We start from the raw sequence: 18,511 nt of genomic DNA, 5'->3' as shown, positions 1-18,511 counted from the left end.
GAAATTTTCAGAAAATTACTTATAATTTTTGAATAAGGTATCGGATCGGGCTGAAACTTTGGCATCTGGTTGTGACCTCTGGGCGGAGAATGAGCGTTCGGCGATGCAAAGTTTATTTTTGCGGCAAAAAAAAAAAAAAAAGAAATGCGTGTAATTTTTATTATAAGGCAGACAAGAATACAACAACAGGCACACAAAGTGAAAGCACAAGGTCACGGCGCGTTCACTGCACTTGGTTGGTTTAGCCGGTGGTGGCACTCGAGCGGAAGGACGATGAATGCCATGCCGTTAGATTTTTGGCGCTGCTTCGCTGGCTCCATTGGCTCGTGGCATCTGCTGCGATCCAGACTTACGATAAAACCAAGTATAACGTGCAAAACATTGAGGTTAAGCATTGTAGTAGTAATACCGGATGGATGGATGGATGGATGAATACGGCTGAGCCCTTTGGATCGGGCGGTAGCTTACGCCACCTAGCCATTTTGTTTTACCATTTAAGCTTAGAATATTTAAATGTGAAATCTATATTCACTCCGCAGTGCAAAGAAAGTGAGGCTATGAAACCCCCTTGCCATCAGTGGATAAGAAAATACCTAGTTTTCTCTCGATTTCTGCCACCATTCACTTAATCTTTGCTTGGTAATCTCTACAGTCTTGAAATCTACTCTCCCTTCGCTGTCTCTAAAACCCAATGACTTTATTAAATCTATGTTGTCTTCGGTAGGCATAGGGTGAAGCCCTTTACAGTAGAGTATCAAGTGCCATCTGGCCAAGTGCCAACCGCTTGCCACGTATACAGCGCCATCTGGCGAATGAAAGCAAAGGAAGGGTGACGTGCTGGCTGGGTGGGAGTTTCGTGATGGTTGCTCCCAGGACGCATGTTCGTTTAAATTTTTCTTCTTTTTTTCTATCACGTCATGAGTTTGGGACGTCTAACAAGGTAGACGCTCTTCGAGGTATGTCCCCAATATAAAGACAGCGTGCAAATGTAAAAAAAAAAAAAAAAAAAAGAAAAAAAATTTAGTGTTTAGACAGCTTTGAGCTGGTATACGTACGCCTCCACGGTGACCGGTCTCTTAAGCTGTAGATGAGAAATTTAGCCAGTGCAGTACAAGCGCTAACCAGGGGTCTTTAACGTGCACCACGCTGTGGTGATCACACGAACGCGTGCCGGTACGAAACTCATCCAGATCGAAACGGGCGGGGCTGGTGGGGATCGAACCCAGGAGGTTCTGCAGCGCAAGCTTTCGCTCGTGCGTGTAAATGTGCTATTAGCCCTTTTTTTCTTTTTTTTTTTGCTCGGCAACAAACTTAGTATTGCCATCTATTGGTTAGCCCCGGCACACTTCCGGTTGGCGTATATTTCCTATTTTTCACATCTTTCTTTTATCACAAGAGTGAATTAAGTCTGACAGTGGTATAAGTGGCCATTTCCAGAAGATAGCGCGTGTATTTGATTTCGAAAATATTGCGAAACCCGCCGTCTAGTTCAAAACCGGAAGTGGCTGCGAGCTATATCTGCACACTGGCGCCACCACGTTTCCACTTACGCAAGAAACAGCGAATATGTTCGAGCGGAGGCACATTTGTCCAGTTATCTTTTTGGCTCATATCAAGGAATGAATTGTTGGCGACGCGTTCTACGGCGGGACAAAGACAGAGAAGAGGTCAGAATGTTTTGGTGTTCGTTAAACAATGAGACGTCCGATAGAGCCACAGGCTGTTTTCCTGTAGGCTGCAAAAGGTACTCGCAGAGCAGCAAGGTCCTTCGCAATGGCCGCTAATGTAACGTCAGTGCGCGCCATGAATAGGTGTGTCACTTCCACTCGATGAGCTTAGATAACTGATGTCGGTCACACACAGACTCACTTTTTACTTTTCACACTCATAGAAGTGTAAAAGGGGGTGTGACTTCACCCTTTCAGAACCCTAACTGCGAGTAATACGTACATTTTAATCGTAAAACAAGGCGCTGTTGCATGAAACACTCTTCCTTTTTGAAGGGTATGGAAAGGATGCTGCGGTACAGTGCGGCCATGCGACCTCACATCCGCTTCAAGCATTTTGAGGAGAGGCTGCTTTGGAACAATTCATCTGCCCTGGAACTATTTACACCCTTAAGGGGCAGTGCACTAAAAGCTATTACGATCTTAAGGGTGCAACAGGTACGTGTGTTGCCTGACGGAATATCCAAGAAGCGCTTTCTGATTCTACCACATGCTGAAAGTATTCTGCGACAGAGCCAGAAACGGATGGCCGGCCTGTGACGACGCCTGATCTCATGCTCAGAAACGCCGCACTCTAAAGACCACAGTCGTCGCCAACCTCAACCTCGATGCAACAAGATGGCCATATCCTGGAGCGATTCCGGATCAAGAGGTCCATTGAGTCAGGAAATCCATCGAGTCGAAAGATCAAATGTTGGACCTCTCCACTTGTTAAATCTCTTGACTCGCTGGACCTCCTGACTGGCCATAGATCTCGATCTTGACTCGTTGAACTTCTTGACCTGCAGATTGGATTTCTTGACTCGATGGATCTCTCGACTCTGCTGCCACCTGATTGTTGGCTCTCTTGACTCGTTTGATCTCTTGACTCGCTGAACCTTTTATGCCTCACCGTGGATCTCTTGATTTGTTGGACTTTTTGACTCTGCTGTCACTTGACTGTTGGATCTCTTGACTCTTTGGATCTCTTGACTCGCTGGACCTCTTGTCTCATCGTGGATCTCTTGATTTGTTGGACCTCTTGACTCTGCTGTCACTTGACTGTTGGATATCTTGACTCTTTGGATCTCTTGACTCGCTGGACCTCTTATGTCTCACCGTGGATCTCTTGATTTGTTGGACCTCTTGACTCTGCTGTCACTTGGCTGTTGGATCTCCTGACTCTTTGGATCTCTTGACTCGCTGGACCTCTTGTCTCACCGTGGATCTCTTGATTTGTTGGACCTCTTGACTCTGCTGTCACTTGACTGTTGGATCTCTTGACTCTTTGGATCTCTTGACTCGCTGGACCTCTTGTCTCACCGTGGATCTCTTGATTTGTTGGACCTCTTGACTCTGCTGTCACTTGATTGTTGGATCTCTTGACTCGTTGGACCTTTTGAGTCGCTGGAGCCTGGACTTCTTGTCTCACCGTGGATCTCTTGATTTGTTGGACATCTTGCCTCTGCTGACACCGGACTGTTGGATCTTCTGACTGGTTGTATCTCTCTTGGTCAGAAAAGTCCTGGAGACACTGGCGGGTAAACAGACGTGTCACCTGACGCTGGCAGTCCAATGACAGCAGCGACGTCGTAAAGCCGCGGTGACACCGCCAGTATACATCGTACAAAGGACCGTCTGTAGACCTGTCCGAGGCGTGTTTTGTCCTTATACGACGGTCCTGTTATATTGACTGCATAAAAACTGTCTGCAGACATGTTCCAACATGAGTACGGAGCAAACATGCTTGGAACATGCTTGAGGTGTGCCCGCGGATAATTCTGTCAGCATGTCTGCGGAGAAACTCCGCGTCTTTTGTATGGTGTACGAGGAGCGTGACTGGGGACGTGGAAGAGTCCAGTTCACACTCTCGGCCTTCAGTAAAAGTGTAGGAAACCCTTACAGTGTCCTTAGCGTGTATCACGCAGTAACAACTAGCGAGTAAGTTTTCTTCAAATCTCTTTGGGCTTTTCTTTTTCTTTCGTTTTTTGCTAGTCCCGTCAGAACAACTTCCTGGGTGGCAAGGTTCAAAGACGGTGACGCGCTACTTTAGAGCCGTCCACACCCCTCACAGAAATAGCATTTCTGTTTCGTCATTTACGTCCAAACAAACAAACACGTTTGACCTTTCCAAAAAAAAAAAAAAAGCAAGAACTAAGTAAAAGTTTGGTGGTAGGGGGCGGTGCTTTTTTCCCCAAAAGAGACGACAGCAGTCGAGCAACTCGGCGGCGCACGAAACAAACTAGCGCCCCCCTCTCCCTGCTCCCCTTTCCAGGGGTGGGGTGGGGTCCGTATTTCTGAGAAAGAGAAAGGAAAAAAAAAAAAATCCTTCCCCGCGGGGGTGGCTGCTTTGCGTTCGCCGCCAACCATGACCCCACAAGGGGGCAAGACGGGACCTTAGGAGGAGGACACCCCCCGCGGGGATCTGGAACTGTCTCGCTTCCTGCGCAAGAAAACTACTCTTCTCGTTTCACCGGTTTATTTGTGGCCTGCAGGTGCCCCACGAACCGGCGCTGAGTCGGGGGCTGGCTGTAGTCGTCGTTGTCGTAGTCTTCGAGAAGTTGCGCGTCTCAACATGAATCCGGGCTTGAATAGATGGTTCTACGTAGGGGGTTTTGTGAACCGGAACATTCTAAGATCAGTGTAATTCCTCTTTTGTTCGTTAGTACCCTTCCGTCCGTTGTTTTGGCGAGCTTGATGCTCATGGTATAGTTTCTTTTGCGAAGGCCAAAATTCGTCCCATTTGATTCCATCCTCCGTTCCTTTGGTGCGGAAGCTGCGAGCGCATACCGTGGTTTTCGGAGACAGTCCCACTAGAGATGACGATGATGGCGGCGACAATGGTGACAAACGGCAGAACCAAGCGCTTTTTATTTACAAAATGAAGGCCTAGATGCATGCATGATACAGCTGAAGCCTTGGAATCGCGCAGCGGCTTGAGCCATTTTTTGTTTTAAAACTCGCGGCTTCAACGTTGCTTCGGTTGGCGCGCCGCATGCGCGGTGTTCTCGCCTAGTGTGGCCCGCCAATCACAGGCGTGTTTGTAAACAGATTGTTGCTCCTCTACGTTGGCGAGGAGATTGAATTAAATATTGTGCATTTTGTACAGCTTGTTTTCCCACGGAACTCGGCTGTTTTGTCCTAAACAAGGGATCTGGAGTATTTACGTAACCTTTCTCGGTAGAGCACGGGGCAAAAAATGGAGATGAGTGATGCACATCAGCGTTGGGCTACGTACGTCAGTCGAGCGTTGCGTCAGAAACAAACAAATAATGTATGTTGTTAGCCCCATGAATTCAGTTCTCAACTTAGCCTCTAGAGGCGCGACGGCTGGATCTCTTCGCCAATAGTTCCCGTTTTTCCCCTCTTCCTTCTTTTTTCGATGTCTTTCCACTTTTCTGTGCAAGGAAAAATAAACATTTAGTTTGCGCCTATATTTCACGTCGTCGTCACCCCCCCCACCTTCCCCTCCTCTGAGTACAAATAAAGTATCAGTATTAAAAGTGACCCCCACTTGGCTGCCGCCATGTTGTACTATTTTGACCACTAGACACGTGGCCGAAACAAATCCTGAGGATTTTACGCAAAACAGAGCCGAGATTTGTGTCGCAATCACTTAAAAAAAAAAAAAAAAAAACTATTTTTTCGATATTGTTAGCCGCAGAGATCAGTGTCTAGCTCCGATAAAAAAAACAAAATACAGCACCGTGGCTGACGGCATCTATCGGAGGTATTCCGAGTTTTTGTCGTAAAAGCTCAGTTTGGACTTAAAGGAAACATAGCTTATCTCGTCGGTACGGTTATTAAAGATCAATAAGCAATTATTTGTGCGCGGTACTTCCTTAAAATCTAGATATAAAACTATAAGGTCACGTGTCTAGTGGTCAAAAATGTGCAACATGGCGGCGGCCAATAAACCATTTGCTAAATCCCCCAAACGCCCCGGCCCGCACTCGAGGAATCATGGGAACGGTGTTCCTTCAGCTCCCTAGTGATCGGCAATTTCGACCACTTCCATGATTACATAGTTTTGGGTGTAAATGTCACTTTCTTCTGTTAGTTCATTTTGAAACTGTATTTTTTTTTGTTGATTGACGTGTCCACGCTCGTTCTTGCAGAATTTTTTTTTTTTTTTCGTTTTGGAAACGTTACAATGAGTCCTAATTTTTCCAATATTCTGTTCAACTGGTGCGGAAGCTGCTGGCAAGTCCCTCTGGCGTCGGTGGTGATAATTGGTAGAACGTAGAGCTACGCGCTTTTTGTTTACAAAACGAATGATGAATGGATGGACACGGCGCAAACCTCTGGAATTGGGCGGCGGCTTGCGCCCCCTAGCCATTGTCTCAAACTTCCGCGGCACTGATTCGCACCATGGAAAATGGGAAGCCTCCCTGGTTGTCAATCCCCAAGTCTGGCGCCAGACGGCGCCCTCTGCCGGGTCGCCAGCAAACAGAGACGACGCCCACCAAAAAAGAAAATCCCCAAAACAAAAGCAAGCAGAAGAAAGAAAGAAGGCGAGCCGTAAGTGCACCCGGATGCGCGGCGGCGGCGGCGGCGCTAAACACAACGCCGCCCCAAGTAACTGCTGCAGCGGCGGCAGCAGCCGGGTCTGGCCACCCCGCCCCAGTGATGCTGCTGACCCAGTCTTGAACCGAGACGCTCCTGCGTTCGGGCGTCCAGCCCTCATTGGGGTGTCCCCGGCCGGGGCATCGAAACAACGCGCGCATTCAAAGGAGCGACGACCAGATATTTCGGCGGCCCCCCTTGTGGTTCCTAATGTGACGCCCCTAGCAGGATTGTCAATGTCAGCGATAATTTCGATGGTGTGTGTAAAAAGCACGGTGGAAGCTTGTGGTCATCGCCGTCTTAAGCCAACACCGACGCACCGATGTTCGGGCGTCCAGCCCTCCTTGGGGTGTCTGCGGCGGGGGCATCGAAACAACGCGCGCATTCAAAGCAGCGACGACCAGATATTTCGGCGGCCCCCCCTTGTGGTTCCTAATGTGACGCCCCTACCAGGATTCTCAATGTCAGCGACAATTTCGATGGTGTGTGTAAAAAGCACGGTGGAAGCTTGTGGTCATCGGATTCTTAAGCCAACACCGGAGAAGTTGACAGTCCGAAGTTTCTCTTAGTTTCATTAATGAAAATATAGACTTCATCGTAGACAAAACGTCGTAGTGAGCGCTTGGCCAATCCCGGAAGGCCGACGACGGCGACGCTTTTCTTCACGCAGTTCGCCGTACGTGCATTTCAGTCGGGAAGCCCTCGTCAAGAACATAACGTGCTTGACGAGGGCAAGTAGTGTATAACGCGCTATTGGCTATTGCCGACCATATGTTTAGGTGGCGCCCTCCTTTGGTTCCTACCCGAGACGTACCCATCCAGGATTATCGATTGAGAACGACAAGCTCGCTATTGATAATCAAAACTGAGGATGAATGGTTGGATAGACACGGCTCAATTTTTGGAATTAGACGGCAGCTTGCGCCATCTCTGTTTTTAACTTCCGTGGCACTGATACCCCACCACGGAGAATGGCGGGGGAAGTCCCTTGTTTCTATCTCATCTGGAAATGTTGTTTATTCACACGAAATAGGATACACCGATTTTTTGAGCTACCTCAACAAACTATATTTTCTGACTCCCCGGCCTTTACTCTCTCCGGTAAGCTATTTAGAATCGCGAAATTCATAATAGGTATCGTGAAATCGGCAAATGAAAATGATGCAAAAATCAACATTCAAATATACGCGCACTTTTCAGTGCCGTGACGTCAGTGGCAGGCAGGCTTGCCAGTCGAGCAAGCAGCCAAAGAATAGAATATGCCAATCATTTGTTCCGTGCTGGAGCGCGGGTACTGCAGCGAGCTTCCCAAGCATTCATTTGACACCATGTAACTGCTTCGAATCAGTTTAAAACAAAATCTACAGCCCAAAGAGTGAACCCCTGCCTTCCACTGACGTCACTTTTTCATTGTTGCCAGTAGAGACTTCGAGCTTGAAAAACACGGTGAGGACCAAAACTGTAAATTCAATAACTTCGCAAAAAAACAATATTTTGACCTAATATTTGGGATACTATTTTCACGATGTTTGTTGGTTAGTTTAGCAAAATTTCAAGCAAATCGGAGGCAATGGAAAAACCTGTGGAGTACCCCTTTAAGCCATCCGAACTCACTCTCCGGGCGTGGCGCCAGAGGGCGCCAAACTCGGAGAGGGGGTGCAAGTCATCGCCCGTTTGAAAGGGAACAACCGCCATGAATGCATGCATACATGTCTGCTTCCATCCATCCATCTATCCATAGAGCGAAACACGTTCGATGGTTTGTGTAAAAAGCACGTGGAACCTTTCGAGTCATCCTGTTCTTAAATGCATTGACCTCCAACTTTCATTTTACACGCACCACTTGTTATAAACGTCAAAGTCAAAGTTTGGATAAGAAAAAAAAAAGAGTTACATGACATAGACATTCTGTCAAAGGGAATGAAGGCGCGATAGCGCTTGATAGAGATTTTATCGAGCAGCAATTGCTATCGGAATGATATGCCATGGACTTTTTTTCTCATCCATGCATCCTTTTTTTTTTTGTTCAATCCCCTTGCCCGTTTAGTCCATGGCATATCATTCATTCGCGCTTGTAGCAACGAGAATACGTATGACAATTTTGCCCAATATCATCGTCATCATCCCGTATTACAGCGGAGCTGTTAAGGGCTAGTTTCCCCAGGATCGTGTCCGTCCTCAAATGACCTGATGACACACAACTCGGGACAGCTACCACCATCTATGAGCAACGGCGGTAACCAGACAACCGGCTTACCGGTTGTCTGGTTGCCGCCGTCGCTCGCAACCTTTCGAGCCTTTCAACTTTGGCTTGCTGGCTTGCGGCCGGCCATTACTTCATTTCCACCATAGTACAGCTTCGCTAGAAAAGTTCATCGAGCAACATTGGCCACTGCTTGGACACGAAGCCTGTGATTGAATCCGAGTCCTCGCCGAACGTTGACGTCATCACTCGTGTCCAATACGAGGTGAGCAGAGTTCACACCGAACGCTGACGCAGGCCTCGTGTTCAATTCATGCTCAGAGTGTGTGAGCGAGTACAGTGGCGGACAGGCGTTGGAGCGTACTTTCGAAAAGGGTCTATTGAGACGAGTCTTGTACACGTTACTTGAAAACGAAACTAATCAATTACAATGATTCTTGGTTAAAAAGTCTTCAATTAGGTTACTCGATTACTTGACAAGAAAAGTAACTGGGCGTTACCCGAAAAAGTAATCGTTACTTTTCCGATTACATCAGATTTTCAGGACGACTGATATTTCTGCCGGTTTGAAAACCGGTCTTTCGCACTGCCCATTATTGAATTAGGATCACCGAATTATAAACTACTCATCCCCGTAAAAAATACAGGCACACTAAAAATGAAAGACGTCTACAACACCCTGCAACGCCGAATTAGAGCGCAGCTCTTGAGGAGGAGGAGGGAAGGGTACTGAGGGGAGGGTACATCCCTCCTCCCTCCTCCTCACCTCCTCATCCTCTTTGCTACTCCTCCTCCCCTCTTCCCTTCTGCTCTTACCCCTCCTCCCCCTCATACTCCTTCTCCTCTCCGCGCGTTGCATCATGGGAAATGTCCCATAATGCACCGCGCGGTTACGCCGACGGCGACAGCGACGCCGCTCAAGCCGAAAACGGGCGCCTAAGAGCTCCGCACTAAAACGGCAATCTAAAAAAAAAAAAATATTGTGATTTTGGGTTTTTGGGGTGTTTTGATAGGCCATGAGCCTTCATATTTCACGTATAAATTACTATGTGCAGAATATGCTCGCGAAATAAATTAGTCAAATAGGGATTTGAAGAACTCTCGGCGTCCCAGAAAAGCACGAATTCGGGCCATTTTTTCAAATTGTGACATCGCCCACCATCACATTTATTTCGAGACGTAAGTCCAGCCGTGTCCTTTCCGTCGCACTCTTTTGTAACTTCGATGCCTCGCGAAAAATTAATTAAAAAAATTTATTTTCCCAACGTGAAAAGCGTCGATACACGTATCCAAGTGTGTGTCTCTTATTTATTTTTGTTTTGTTTAAGGCATTATTACAGTTTTCGCGCGAGAATATTTGTTCTTAATATTGTTCAATCAGAACTAGGTTTGGAACGCACATTTTTCACTGTATTTAGAATGCAACCATGAAAGCTTGGGTAAAAATGTCGTTTTTTTATATTTATGGAAACCAAAAAAAAAACTTTGTTAACGCGTTTGGACACACTATTTTTGTTGTTTATGGTACACAATGGTTTGAAAGGAGCGAATTAACATATTTAAACAGTGAATCTTTTAGTGTAAAAAATAACGAACAGTGTTTTCCCCTAGCCCATGCTTATAATCCATCCATTTTAGTAAAGTAATCTCCCGTGGCTGTCGCAGACTTGAATAAAGGATTCCTTGGTAGTAAACTTGTAGATACAGAGGGCTCTCCATTAAAAAGGAAAGGGAAAAATAGTAACGGTGGGAAGTATTTTTAATACTTCCAAAAGTAATAAGATTACTCCTGGATTACTTTCTATATATGAATTCAAATGATTACAAAATTACTCCAAAAACTAATCTCTTACAAGTAATATGATTACTTGCAATGAATTCTGTGCGAGACAGCTTGAAACGTTGTGTTTGTCCTCCTTTTTGGCCTCGGGCTTGAGCACGTATTTTGCGGGCTGTTCGCTGTCTATACGTGTTTGAAAGTTGAAAGTTTACGCTGTGCGATAATTTTAGTAATACAGTAATTTTTGTCTTTCAAGATCGTTCATTCTGACAAGACGTGACGGATTTCGTGAATGAAAGAGTATGTTAAAGACGATTTATGTATAATACAAGCTTCTTTATGAGCCAAGAAGGCAGACATTTGTCAAGGCGGGCCGTCACGGTATGAGAAAGATCTCCGTGTCGACTAAGCACCAGGTGCAGACTTTATGCACGGCGCGCGGACGGACTACATGCACTGGGGTATGGACTATCTAAAAAAAACACTGTTTTTGTTTTTCGATACCTTTCCATCGCTTATCACCCGGGCGAAAAAATGCTGAGTCACTGAGCTGTGGACGCATGCGCAGCCAGCCTCCGCACATGCAGAGCTACAGCTCAGCTACATGCTCAGAACGCGTTCCACAGCCCGGCAGACAATGATGGCAGAAGGCGATTTTCGCAAATGTCTATAGCCAGGAAAACACGATATTTGGAAATAGCAACCAGCTCGCCTGCCCAGTAACGGTGTCTTCCGTTACTGCGCGGTAGAGCTCCCTCCACAAGAGGGCGCAATTTGAAAAGGCCCCCGCGGGGGGAAGCCCTACTATCCCTCGGAGGCAGTTTTCAGGATGCTCTCTCGGCCGGCCTTGCGAACTCAAGCCTCCTTCCTTCCCTGTTCGCGAAGCGGACCAGGGCTGTCAGGAAAGCTTGAAAAACGAGCTGCGCTTCGGGGAAACGCTGGGCGCAGCAGCAACGGCGCCGGTAGCGCCTGGCCTTATATACGCAGTGCCGCACCTTTCTCGCCGTCGTCGGTGGCGATCTCCAGTAGTTCCGTCCCCGCCCTCTTGGCCCCGCAGGGTCGGAAGCGGCGTTGCTGCCCACCTATCTGGGGCTACTCGTCCACTTGCCTCGGCTTGCTTGCAATGGTCGGATTTGCTCGACGGATGTTCACGCAGCGGGAAGGAACATTGTATACCGTTTCGCGGCTCGTATTTCTGGCGGTCGCGGGTAGCCGGTTGTCGAATGGACGCATGCACAGAGGGCTCGGCTTTCGGAAAGAGCGGAGTTGTGCGCACGAGGAGTAGAAAAACGAGCTCGTTTACAGACAGTGGCTACGTTTACGTCGATGCGACGACCGTAGTGCACCGAATCGAGATTGGACCATTTTGATTGGTTAAAAGAGAAAGAAGAGATAGATATGATCAGTCCCCGCTCGATTCGATGAGCTACGATCGAATTCATGTAAACGTAGCCAGTGTCATGAACAAAGATCACCTTAGACTTTGACAAACTTCCAAAAGAGATATCTAATAAAAAAATCAAAGAAAAATCACCGGTTACAAAATAACGGCCTTTGCGACAAAAACCAGGCCGGAGTGGGCGGAACTTCTAGTACGCTTCCTGCCTTCTGATTGGTTCTTCGGTGCCCTTATCGACAAACGCACGCAATCTCATTGGCTGCGGAGAGATAATGACATGTTCGACGACGTCTCGCGTTTCCTGATCTGTCAGTGAGAACATGCCGATTCGCGATAACGCGGCGAGTTATCTTATCGAGAGACTATCGTTGTTGGTTACGCGTCAAAAACACAAGATGGCGGGAACCATTTCCCCGGTGCCAGACCAACAGTTGTGATATATATACACTGCCAGTATCTTGAGAAGACTGGCGAACTCTCCCCCAATATAAATGGCTCCAAACCAGGCAAGCGCAGACACCTCTTGATTGCATCCGGTTTTCTTAACTATCGTGGGCACGGTGACAACGCCGAGGACTGCACGTCCCTGTGGGTTATTGGTGACGTCACTACAGTCTACCGGTGATGTCAGAGAGACTAGGCGCTGACGTCAGAAAGACGTAACCGGCAGGCTTCCGTGGCCTGCTGGTGACGTCACAGGGACTTACTGGTGACTTGATGGCGGCCTGCTGGTAACGTCACAGGGACTTACTGGTGACATGACGGCGGCCGGCTGGCGACGTCACGGCGGCCTCTTTCTGACTCGACGTGTGGATGGATGGAGGGGAGTGAGTGAACGAAAGGGACTCACGATGCGACTAGATTGGGCGTTGGCGGCCGTCTTGGCGCTGCCCAGGGAGCGGAGCACGGTGAAGGCGGCCGCCAGGTGCTTGAAGGCGTCCGTCTCGGAGCCCCCGCCGGCCACGTCGAACAGCTGCCGCAGCAGCAGCATCGACGCGTACGTCTTGCCGCTGCCGTTCTCGCCGCTGCAGAGACAAAGCAGGCAACGCCGCCGTTTCAGCATCCCGCCGAGGATGTACGCGATCCAGCAGCTGAGACCGATAAAGCACGCTCTCTGCGCCTGTTTCTTTTGTTGTCTCGGAGTCGTTGCACCCTGTACCCTTAAAAAGATGCCCACGGGCCTTCTTCCCTGCACTGCACTCGGAGAGCCAACCAGTGCCGTCTACGGGCGAAGCTCAGCGAACGACAGGGTTCACCTGTTACCCTTTCTCGGCTGAATCGATAATATGATATATTTTGCAACGTCAGAACCGCATTCAGGCTTAAGGCCCGTTCACACGCTTGCATCCGGTCCTAAGCCGTCGCAGGAGGATTAAAAGCCGGTCTTGTCTCAGTCGGTCCTACTAGGTTGCAAATGTGTGAGCGTGCCTTCACGTAGCACAGAAAGCACATATATTAGCCATATTTCCATGCCTGAACTGTTCTTCACTTTCCGATGCCTGGTCAATGTGGTTGGCCTACGCCTGCAATGGCCTTCCAATCAAGAGAAGGCCGTCCTCCATGGGCCGAGAAATGACCAAGGAAATGCCGGGCCTTCTCCTGGCCAATGGATGCCCTTGTCAGACGTCCGACACGACAATACATTGGGCGCCAAGGGTTTGCTGAGCATCGCCCTCGTCCAATGGATGCCCTTGCCGGACGTCCGACACGACAATACATTAGGGGCCACGTGTTTGCCGAGCATCGCCCTCGTCCAATGGCTAAGCTAATGAACAGAAAGTCAGGGGGCAAATGAGCCGGGGAAGATAAGACGTTGCACAATCCCGACATTGCAGATAACCTTTCTTTCCAGACTTTTCGCGTGTGTGAGTCGTCCTTCACTTGCCTGCAGTCCCAAAGTTGCGTTATGGTTAGTCTAAATGCGAGACCCAGTGAAGTGACCTGGCTTCTGATAAACTCGTATTTCGCACGTCCGCGGAAGACGGGCGTGTTCGCGCTGTCCGAGCACTGCCTATAACAATACGGCCGGGCAATCGCCGATAAAGCGTTCGATCTTCGCGCGACGGAAGAGAGACTTCGCCCATAACACTCCTTTCAATATGCCCAACCCGTCGAGCCACATTGCGGAACACTCGAATATTGCCGCGCGCGCAGCTGGCCAAGTAGGCAGCGCGGCCGTGGCCTCGGTTATTGTGCTGACTTCCCACGCGAAGAGTTATAATCACTGACCGAGGAAGTTTCCCCATCTTCGGTAACATTCACTCCGCGTGATTGGTTTACTCGATGATAGCAAGCGCACGAAGGCGACGAGCATAGCGTGGGGACGCGCTTTTGGTGCTGTTTAATTGGCATCATCGCGATTGCTGCTTCGGTTGCAGTCTAACGGGGGCACTGAACCACTTTCTGCGGTTATCTATTTATTACCATAACTCTGTCTATAGGCTCGAAGCATCATAAGAAAACAACAGCATTACCTTCAGGCGTGGTCAAGTCCTCTATTAGAATCGGCATCAAAGATCGATTACCTCGAAACTATCGCGTACACCAGACGGCACCGTCGGACGAGGAGAAGGGCTTTTCCTCGTTCGACGGCGAACTCTGGTGTCTGCGATAGTTTCGAGGTAATGGATTTTTTAAACCGGGTTGAATAGAGAAATCGGCCTCGCACAAATGCAATGTCCCTTTTAGGACGTTAGAGCCCGTAGATTGATAGACCATAAATATAGATACTCGCAGAAAGTGGTGTAATGCCCTTTAAAGTGAAACGAAGTGAACAGCTTCTAGGTAGGAAGGCCGTGTGCGACGGGAGTATGGACACGGCGTCGGCGCTCGGTTAGGATTCGTGTCCTCGTTGACTGAACGTGAGTTGCAGCCGAACGCAGACGCTGCGCTCGTCACCTAAAGAAGGCCTTGGCCTTCTTTAGGTGACGTGGAAAATGTGTCACTACGGCCTTTGTATCCAGGACACGTTGTTGTAGCCCCCTTCCGAAAAGAGATAGCGGTCCAGCCACCTGAGTATGATGGCCTGCGGGTATCCGGTCTCGGCCTGCTGTCGAGCGGCCTCCTGCACCACCTGAAGGAGCTGCGGGCAGCGGGCCGATGCGTGGGCGCTGCGCAGCGTCAGCGGGTTGCCCACGTCTTGGTACGCGTTGACGGACACCAGCACGGGCCCCACGTTCGTCTGCGCAGGGGAGAGTCACCGAGGGGTGTCGAGTGAGGACCTTCTCATAGGAAGCAAGGTGCAAACAGGCGGAAACATGGATGCACTTTTTTGCTCTCTCTAGGGGTTAACGGACTGGTGTCGATGAACGAAAGGAGATTTGTCCTTGGTCCTAACCGACTGCTCAGAGTTTAAAGGGAGAGGGGAAACAAAGACATAGCGGTGAGAAAAGTCATAAAAAACGATCATGAAAGAGACAAGAGCGAGATGATGCTGCAAATCGTGCGCCTTCGGATGAAATCCTCAAATACCTCTAGCAAATTCAGATAAAATAGAAGGCTCAAGAAGAGGTGGAGTTTGTAGGGCGAGTCTTGGATATGGTCCTGAGATTGAACCCCAGCAAATATTTGAGAGGCCATCAGTCGGCTGGAGGGCAGGAATTGTGCTCCAACTCGGGCAGAAGATAATTTATTTTTGCTCAATATCTTCTCTGCTTTATTGAGTTTCTCTAATGTAACATAAAAAAAAATAAGAGGCAGAGAAAATAGAGAACAGGGCTAATGTCCCGCTTCTCAGATCTTTCTACGTTACAAGATGATGAGAAGATGCGAGAAAAAAACAACCTTATACTCTCAAATTTTTCTGAACGTATACTGCACCACGGTACACTCAAAACACCAATGATTGATATTTCTTCAATCAGCGATGAGAAGGCTCTACGGCAACGCGCCTTAATGATCATGCAGCGTTAGTGTTAAAACGGCGTTAACTCGTTTTTCCATTATGACCGCATGACTATTGGCACATGATACCGATTGCCCTTTGTTACGGAACTGACTAGAAAACCAACGATTACTAGGAGTTTTTCGTAGACCGCGTTTCCCCCTCCGTTAAGCCCTCCGTAACGAAGAAGTTGCTACTGCGCCTGCGCGCCGATAGCCTTGACTGTAGAGTTCCATGTATCGTAGCGGGTTGCGGAGGGCGTTGCGGGACGGCGAAAACGATCTACGAAACTCTCTATTGTCTTGAATACATCGTGGTCACGGATCGCGGTGCAGCATATACTCATGGGGCCTCTAGGAGTGCATATAGTATACTCCGGAAGAAGTGGTAGAAGGAAGACAGATGGTCCCAAAGTAGGACTCCAGCGTCTCCGTCCTTGGTGCCTTTTTAAGCTGAAAGAAGGTGTAAACGTGCAAACCTCCCCAGGGGGAAAGTGTCGAGTGGAGGAGTGCAAGTACTCACGAAGTACTCCCTGCTGAAGAACCTGGCGTGGAGTGTCCTGAGCACGGCGTCCTCGGTGAGTGGCCCGGGAAGGTGGATGAGGTCCCGGACCTCGGTGCACGCCGTCGCCTTCAGGAAGTGGACCCCGCCAGTGCCTCCGGCCTTGGAGACCTTCACGCCGTCTGTAGGGACACCCGGCGTCCAGTTCAGCGATCGTGGTGTACCACATCCGGTACGCTACGGTCCGATGAAGCCATTGGGGACTTTTAGCAAACCGTAACCGTATTCCGCGTACCGCACTACTAAAGCCTTTGAAGCAAACTTTTTAAGTGCGCGCCCCGCAGTAACGGTATCACTCCAGAAGGATCCAGTAGTGCGGTACGCGGAACACGCTAACGGTTTGCTGAGAGTCCCTAATACAACAGCGCCAAAAGTTCGCAGAATGAATCGCCGCGATCCCGCTCTTTATTTTTTTTTTCTGCGCATGATTGGTCTAGCCGGTGATGGCAAATCCAGAAAGACGACGAGCGCCCATGACGGTGCACTTTTGGTTCTGCTCGATTGCCCCCAACGGAAAGTGTACTTTTTCCCGTAGAGAACGGAGACAACCACTCATGGCAAACGATAGAAGAATTCCTCTCACCGAAGGACAAAGTTCAGAATACAAAGTGAGCAAAAAAAAAAAAAAAGAAAAGAGATGTGCGACAATGAGCGCGTCGTTTCGCTCTTTTAATGCCCCTCCTCACATACATTGTTCGGATCTATTCGCATTCTGCCCGTTGTCGTCCGTTGGGATCATTCTAGTGTTTCGTCGCCATTGGTTGTCTCTGTCCTGAGCAGGCAAGAATCACAAAGTAAGAAAGGAAATCCGGAGCCTTTACTTTGCAGCAAAGCACTTGTGAGAGCGAATCACTGCAATCTATAGACGTTTTCAAGTACGGCCTCTGGACGCGGCCATCTTGCTGCTGGTGTGGATTACATCGTCTGATGTAAAGCATTGCTGAGGCCGAGGGTACGCCTCAGCAACGCTTGACTACAAGACGACCTATTCACGCCACCAGTGAGATGGCGGCGCCCCGAGGCCACACTTGCAAACGTCTATACAGGGGCTAACTCGGCGAATGACTAGACCAAAGATATGTCTAAATTAAAAAAAAAAAGAGAACAGTCTGAGCTATGGTAAACGAGCGTGACGTATCATCGTGCCCAGAGCCCCTACGCAGACTGCTTTTGTTATGCCTATACAGCTTTTTCACAAGGGCGTCGCCATCTTGAATGTCGTCACTTCCAGTATGGGCAAAAACGTTGTTTTGCCGCCGCCACGCCAGTAGAAGACAGTCAGGATATAAGCGTATAACCGTCACCCATCCTCGTTTTGCCGCACCTCTATTATTTTCTCTTACTATTTGCAGGTTAAAGACCGACGACCGCAGTTCGCGCTTTCCACTTTTCCTCCGCTTCCTCCTTTCCCCCTTCTACCCTGACCACCGTTGCCTCGTGTCTGGTCGTCGGCCTTTGTCTAGACGCAAAAGACACTACGAGCGGATGAGACCAGACTTGTACGTAAAGAGTTACAACTCAGTACTTGTAATAAATTACATTTTATTGTAACTTTTTAACGCTCCAATTACTTTTTTTTTTCGGTAACGTTCGCTGTTAATTCAAGTATATTTTTCTGTTACAAGTAAGCAATTATATGTTTCCGAAAGAGCTAAAATGATCGAGTCGAGTCTTTTCACGTAAAAAAATCGCCAGATCTTCCCGTACGTCAGTCGTCTAAGTTGCACAAACATCGGACACTTTTTGTCCCCTAAACAATTAAAAAAAAAAGAAAAAAAGAAACCAATATACCAGAAGGATTAAAATGTCAACGCGCTCAGCGACGTTTTGACTGTCGAGCTGTCGAGAGTGTCTCCTTTCCTGTGTACGGGTTGTCACAATCCGAGTTTGCCGCGGCGTAGACGACTGGGTTCCGCACTTATCTCGTCTAGACTCGGAAGCGTCCGTCGAAGCACCGCGCAACCACGAACCGGTATACGCAAAGTGTTTGTGCTCTACAACACCACTCTTCCTTCGAGCGCATCCATCGAGAGGGTCTTCAGCGTCGCTGTAGACTATCTTCACCAGGAAACGTGGGAAGATGGCTGACGAGAACTTACAACGACAACAGCTGTTAAAGCTTAACAAGGTGCGAATAATTAAAAAAGAAAAGAAATCTAACCACTTGGAGCATAAGTCGTATGTATGCATTTTTGATTTCGTATTAAAAAGTGAAAGAAGCGACGTGACTCGGTAATAAATAACTTTCTAGTAATATTTCAATTACTTTTGCGACGCAGTAATTGATTACATGTAATCAGTTACATACTTTCAATAAAGTACTTGTAATTGTAACCGGTTACTTTTTTTTTCGGTAACGCGTACAATACTGGAGTGGACCAGTCAACAGTGTCGAAATGTGCGTCATCACGGT

The 18,511-nt window shown here is 48.4% G+C and overlaps 1 protein-coding gene across 1 annotated transcript in view; it reads right to left on the bottom strand.

Moving 5' to 3' along the window:
• LOC8033433 (unconventional myosin-VIIa) overlaps nt 1-18,511 on the bottom strand; it is a 63,595-nt gene that overhangs the window by 36,551 nt on the left and 8,533 nt on the right. Inside the window, exons 2-4 of the mRNA XM_040502090.1 lie at nt 16,060-16,220; nt 14,666-14,835; nt 12,505-12,679 (exon numbers count right to left, since the gene is read on the bottom strand). Coding sequence (XP_040358024.1) covers nt 12,505-12,679; nt 14,666-14,835; nt 16,060-16,220 — 506 coding nt within the window. The remainder of the gene's footprint in view (nt 1-12,504; nt 12,680-14,665; nt 14,836-16,059; nt 16,221-18,511) is intronic.

The sequence above is a fragment of the Ixodes scapularis genome, unplaced genomic scaffold (assembly GCF_016920785.2).
Source record: "Ixodes scapularis isolate PalLabHiFi unplaced genomic scaffold, ASM1692078v2 PGA_scaffold6__148_contigs__length_123643588, whole genome shotgun sequence".
NCBI classification, from domain to species: Eukaryota; Metazoa; Arthropoda; class Arachnida; order Ixodida; family Ixodidae; genus Ixodes; species Ixodes scapularis.
This window is presented reverse-complemented; position numbering and strand designations above follow the sequence as displayed.